At 42.5% G+C, this 6,650-nt stretch overlaps 2 protein-coding genes across 2 annotated transcripts; both read left to right on the top strand.

Moving 5' to 3' along the window:
- Nucleotides 1–420: 420 nt before the first annotated feature.
- Nucleotides 421–3,717, top strand: LOC144475487 (uncharacterized). The gene is made up of 7 exons (XM_078191445.1): nt 421–465; nt 1,339–1,575; nt 1,658–1,903; nt 2,059–2,225; nt 2,552–2,697; nt 3,324–3,502; nt 3,586–3,717. Exons 1-7 carry the CDS (start codon nt 421–423, stop codon nt 3,715–3,717), a joined length of 1,152 nt encoding a protein of 383 aa, XP_078047571.1.
- Nucleotides 3,718–4,456: 739 nt separating this feature from the next.
- Nucleotides 4,457–5,553, top strand: LOC144476534 (uncharacterized). The gene is made up of 3 exons (XM_078193614.1): nt 4,457–4,773; nt 4,829–4,928; nt 5,254–5,553. Exons 1-3 carry the CDS (start codon nt 4,457–4,459, stop codon nt 5,551–5,553), a joined length of 717 nt encoding a protein of 238 aa, XP_078049740.1.
- The last annotated feature ends 1,097 nt before the right edge of the window (nt 5,554–6,650 follow it).

The raw sequence follows: 6,650 nt of genomic DNA, 5'->3' as shown, positions 1-6,650 counted from the left end.
CCATTGTGAAGCGGCGGTGCGAGCACCGCAGGACTCTCGGGGCTTGCGCTCGTAATGCAATTATGCGGGTCTACGAGCCGGCCCGCAAGACTCCGTGGCGGGCGAGAGGTGTTATGGTAAACGAGCCGTTTAAAAGTCGTTTCCACACGCGATTCGATCAGCTCCACGGACACGACCGCTCTTTGTGCTCGCGTTTTCCTCTGGAAAAGCGGTCCCATTGTGCTCCAGTTAAGCTCCGCCTGTTAGATAGACGATCGTCGACCGGCGAATTCAGATCGGAGTCAGATTAGATGCTAGGGAATTCCATCATCGACTGCTTTCACTGTTCTATATGAATACATTTTACAAACACACTTTAGATGGTAGTATTAATACAGGTATTGTTTCACACTAATCGCGTCATCCATGACATCAATTAACATGGGGGTAAAAGATAAGTGTCTTCCTCTGTTCAAAAGCCTGAGAGTACCGTAATATATTATTAAATATATTAAATAATATATTTAATAATAAATTACGGTAATAAAATATATTATTCAAATGCATTGCAATTATTACTAGATTGTAGATTTCATACATTTATAAAAAAAATATATAAATGAAAGATAAAGTAATAAAACAATTAAATAATCTTGGCATAACAATGACAGAATATAATATTCAAATACATTGCAATTATCATTAGTCTGCAGATTTTATGCTTTTATGAGAAAGATATACAAATGATACAAAATAATGAAACAATGCAATAAATTGAATACGTTAACGTGTTAATTACAAGTTATTGAAATTATTTAAAAATGAAATAAAATTGCATTCAGCTTCCATGTCTTGCAATTGAAATTAAAATGATTTAATTTAGTTAGTATTATGCGATTGTACGATACTATAGCATTTACACGATAAGACCAAGGCGCATGCGACGAAGCGTTTATCAAATGTTAAAGTTAACGTTGTTCAATACTGTCGTCGAGTAAAATCTATCCACTGCCCTGTCCGGAAAATGCAGTGGACAGATGACGCTGTCGTCATCATGATCCCAAATTTCGATATCAACGTTTCGCAAAATTTGAATTCCAGTTAATCATGAAACCATCACAGAGCGAAAAGAAAGGGGCCGATAACGAAGCAGAATGATTCCGTGGACGGGTTGTCGGTGCCATAATTAGCTGAAAGAGGAAGAACAAATTCTCGTGGATGGCACGTAACCTAATCAACAATTTTCTAACCCTTAAATTCCGAAAGAAATAGTTTAATCGTTTAACTAATAACTAAAGACCGTTTATACGATTTTTTGATTCAATAATTGTAATTGTTCACGAGAAATTCGATTGACAGGAATCGAAACGAGGATGTTGCGCGCATGCGTACACGTTCGCTGACACCTGGGAGGATGACGGCCGCCACGAGTTCCGAGGCGGTAGCCAGAAGCAGGGCTGCGACCTGAGGAAATGCAAGTACGCGAAATTGCAAGCGGAGAACACGTTCTGCAACACGCAGAAGTTATTGGACAAGATACAGAAGTTGAAGAGGAGCATTCAGGACCTGGAGAGCAGCCAGTCTCAAAACAGAAATGTAAAGGGTTGTATTCTGCAACGATCGCGTTCCGTTCTGCGAGAGTTTGCTGCATTAAAAACGAATTTTTTTTCGAGTGTAGGAGAAATACCGAAAGAAAGACGTTCTCAGTCAGACGAACGACCTGACTGTAACTGATTTAAACAGCGCTCGACAGGTGTTGAACAACTGCATGGCGCAGATAGGGAAGTTGAAGGACTTCCTCGACGATGAGAACTGCTGGTGGAGGTTGTTCAAGAAGATGGACTTCAGCTGCTGCGAGCAGAAGGCGCCGCATCTTCACGGGCATCTTGATGGCACGATGATTACGTTGAAATTGATGGACGAGGTGCGTTGCCGAGCAATTATATCGACTAACGAGGAAGATAAAGAAAATTCTGCTGAGAAATTTAATCATTCATTAGTCGATTCAAATTTATTCGCTTTGATCTTCTGCGAATCTTTGTACAGGTTTGGTCGCATCATTTCCGATCTTAATTCCAGGGTAAACAGTTCGTAACTTCCACCCCGAGATCAAGTGAACCTAAAGTTCACGCAAGAGTAAAAGATGAGTCAATGAGACATTATACTGACGACGATTTCGACGAAACGATCAAATTTAAGGATATGTCCGAGAGGCCAAGAATGAGCACGCAATTCGTATCTTCACAGTAGGCATTCCATTGTGTAATTCGTTTAATTGATCCTTAACCCTTTGCACTACGATTCCTTTCGCGCTACGTTAATTAGCACTTATTTGTCCTTAATATTATCCGTAATAGGGACAGACCATTTTTCTTTCTTTTATTGTCTTTATGTATTTTTGTTTCTAAACTTTGATAAGAGAAGAATTTATCTTTATTTTGATGTGAAAGAAGTGAATAATGTTCATATTTAGTAGGTTTTGCATGAAATCACGAGCCTGACTCGTTATTATAGTGCAAGGGGTTAATACCATTGCTATTATTTTTTGCTCTCCTATATTTACAATTTTCAGGTCGAACGATTCCTGCCAAAAACTCTGTCCAGTCTCTTGCGCCTCGCATAATCAAACGAAGAAAGATGAAGCAGCAGAGAAGACCGATTTCGAACGACGTCGCAGCAATTCATATGAACCGTTCATACGAAGGCTCAGTTCTTCTGGTAAAAACATCAGCGATTAACCCTTGCCTGTTAACCTTATCCTCATTTGACCATTTAACGCGACAACTATATCACTATTATATTTGTGGTAAATTCTCTGTAATTGTTCCTGAGCTTGTAAACAAAAATGGACAATTTGGGAAGAGGGTAAACGATTATTCAAGCCTCTGACAATTATTAATTATAAAAATCTCCTCTTTCTAAATTATCAATTTTTGTTTACAAGCTGAGGGACAATTGGGAAGAATTTACGATAAATCTTAGATTTTTATTTTTAATATTTTAAGTATTCAAAATTAACCCCCAAAATTACCAAAAATTCAAAGCGATTTGCCTTTCACAAAACTGAAACTAGACAGTTGAAATTTATCATAGACGATGATATCCCAACCCTTTTGCATTCTAAACATTCTAGCAACATTCAATGTGTTTGAGTATTACGAAGTTAATTATGATTAAATTTTGAGAACTAATCAGAAATTATTGTCGCTTACATGTGATCGATTCACGAAATTATTTAACGTTTCATCTTGTTCACTTTTCGTCATTATATCAAACGGGTAGCAAAGAGAAGCTGTCTAGTGAGAAAACTAATTAAAGATAACCTATCTACAACTTTCTCTCAGTCAAAATACCACCAGAGTTGAAAGTCGAGAGGAGCTCCACAGAAATAAGAAAACGACCGAGAAGTACATTCAGCAGCGAGAATGCACCGACGAAGAAAATCATGAAAATCGACACGAGCACATCGATGGACCTAATGGAGGTTCTGCCTACTTTATCTCGACCTAAATTTAATTTAAACTTAATTTTCCTAAAAACTTGCGATTCGACAAACATTGAACGGCGTTTAACGAATAATTCTGCATACAGAACGCAGTGGACATGTTATCGGAGATGCCGAAGAAAAACATGAGGTCGTTCATGGTGCGAGCCTTTCCTTCGAGGCCGAGCAAAACTCCAAAACCCCGTGGCCAGAGATCGGAGTCCTCGGAGATGCATTTTGATATGCCGGATTGAGAATAAAGATTTGCAAAAAAAATAAATAAAGTTGACGTTCGTGTGTTTCGATGGTGTCGGGCCTGCGATCGTCTTCGGCAACGTTCGGCCCGCTCCGATCGGCGATGAAATTTTCAGTCGGTCGTTCTAATCGGCGCTCGATCTCTCTCGCCATGACACCGGTTCGATCAAAGCGTATAAGTGGATAATTTTCGTCGGAAGCTCGCGAGATGCTGTCGAGGTTTGAGGAAGCTATGGAGAATGGTCCGGCCGTCGAGGAGCGTCGAGGTTAGAGTCCCAAGGAGCGCCTCGATAATTCGCGCGATTAACGATCGACGGCGTGACAGCGATGTCCGACGAGGCGATGTCATCGTACTCGCGTTCCACCGAAGGCATTAAATATTCTTTCTCGGCGTCGCAGGGTGATGACAAGGAACGGATTATCATAGTGGCGAGGTGCGCGGCCTCCTTCGGCGTCGAGGGCTCGAAGATCGGCACGAAAACCATTCTCATACTACGCGAATGCGCGCTGATCCGATTGCCGACTCTGACCCCATCGAGTTCGTCGCAGACCTCGACCTCCAGTCGGGGCAATTACTGACCTCCCGGGGACAAATCCATCCGCGGATCAGCTGCGAAGGGATTGAGTGGACCCGGCTGGAAGAGGCGAGTCCGAGGGAAGAGTGATATGGCGAACGCCACAGGCGTTCGAATAGATAGATAGTTCAATTTGTAAACGAGTGGTTTTGTTGAAGAAGGAATGCACGAGGAACCAAGCAAACAGGAAGCTGAAGTTGACACTGTGGAAAAGAGTCAAGAGGGCGTTGAAGAGGTAGCGAAGAAAGACGACGAACCGGCTGCGACCAAGGAGGATGACAGAGTCGAACGTCAGGCTGATCCGAAATCGAACGATGCGACTTCCGGCGAAGGCGGCTGCGTTCGTTGTGTCAGGAAAACTGAGAAGAGTCGTAAGAAGCAGAGTTTCAAAGATTCGAAAGACTGCGAGGTGGCGTCGAAGTCTCCGCCTGGCTGCTCCGAGTTCTGCAAGGGGATCAAAGATGACAGCGACTCTCGAATGTAAGTCTCGATAAGTGTCTCTGGCTTGAAACGATGCAGCGACTACGTATTTTAGTTACAAATTCACGGTGTGCACCTCGGCGAAGCAGAATCGACTGGCCTACAGGATGAAGAGGAGCAAGAAAAGGATACAAGAGATTTCTCACCAAATGAAGGCAAGAATCCAACGATTTATATCGATCCAGAACTTTACCCGTTAATTTTACGCAACCCGTCGAAATGGCTGGACAATAATTTTTTAATTTCTAATTATTCAAACTATAAAAATATTTCTATGATTTATAGCCAACGCATTCGTCATATTGCGATGATACTCAGTTAGAAATTAGAATAAACGTTCGAATTTATTATATTATATTTATTATATCATTAGAATAATTCGTTACTTTTATAAACTAACAGAAAACAGTTGCTATCAGCGCTCCGTAAATCCAGTGTTAATTAGTATACTGCAAAATTCACGATTGATTTCTTTTAAAGATCAGAACGAAAAAGTCGATGAAGAAGCTGAAGAACCTCTGCAAGAGCATCAGCGTGAAGAGGGCCATAGGATTCAGATGCAACCTGAGGAAATGCAACAGCACTCTGGTGGAGTGCAGCAAGACATGCTCGAAGCCGGACATGCTTTTCTCGGCTGCTGAGAAAGAGAAAGCAAAGAAGTGCCACGACGAGAAGCACCACGCGCAGACTGAGACGGTGACGAACCAATCGGCAGCGATCGAGACGAATCATACGGATAAATCGATAGTGACGGTCGAGGAAAAGGAAACAAATACTTAAGATCTCTGGTCAATGTATGTAAAGTGCTGTCGTGTGAAATTTCTGAGTAAACCATGTTCGTTTCCTACTTTCTTAAACCAGACAGTTCTGCGTTCCGTGCTACGCCATCTTACTTGATTAACCCTTCGCACTCGAACGGAAACAAAAATTGTTGCATCACGTGTCAAAATAATTTTATCTTTGAAATTATAATTAGGGAACTATGTTAAGTGTAATTTATTGTTTCAGTCATAAAATTAAAAATTTGTAAAATTCGTGTGTATAAAATGGAGAAAGTTATTTCGAAATGGAGACGCTATAGGTCAAACTACTTTATATTTCGAGATAAAATAGCTTCGAGTGCAAAGGGTTAATTATTCTACCGCTTTTTACTGCAATAAATTTAAAGAATCCCTACCGAGACAAAGTTGTTCGAGATTAGGCTGCTGCGACCGCATGAGCGCAGGATGCACGCCGATCCTGCTGGCTAAAAAGAGCGCTAAATAAGCCGTCATTAGTCGAAGCAACAAACCGTATCAGACTAGACTGGTCGATTCCGCGGTTGATCCAAAAGCCGCGCGATCGAGCGCGTCACGGGGAGAACGTCCTTCGGCCGTCATCGAACGGCATGACTAATGGCGCCGCGAGGTGGTTCGCCACTCCTCGACGAAGAAGAACAAGAAAAAAGAGAGAGAGAGCCTGAAAGAAAGGCGCGATAACGTCGTCGGTGAGACCGCTAATCCGGCGAGTGACTCGGATCGGCCATTACGGCGTAGTTTGATCGTTAAAGGCAAGTCGGCCCGTGAATGGACCGTCCGTAATAACGAGCTTCTTACATCCAGATTACACGCGCTGCCCGGAATGGTTGCGCGGCCGGCTTACAAGCGCTATAAAGCAATAAAAGTCGATTTGCCTGGGTGAATACCGGCCGGTGATATATCGCTGCTTAGCGCCCACGTAACTTAGGGCAGAACGCGGCGTCGGGGGACGAGGAAAAGGGACGGAAAGCAGCGCGGAAGGCTGAGCGAGAGAGAGGAAAAGAGAAAAAGAGAGAGAGAGAGAGAGAGAGAGAGAGAGGAAGGGAAGATGATCGGCCGTGGATCGTTCGACCAGGGCTC

Source organism: Augochlora pura, chromosome 10, assembly GCF_028453695.1.
Source record: "Augochlora pura isolate Apur16 chromosome 10, APUR_v2.2.1, whole genome shotgun sequence".
Lineage (NCBI taxonomy): Eukaryota > Metazoa > Arthropoda > Insecta > Hymenoptera > Halictidae > Augochlora > Augochlora pura.
The sequence above is the reverse complement of the archived record's forward strand: the minus strand, read 5'-3'. Positions and strand labels throughout refer to the sequence as shown.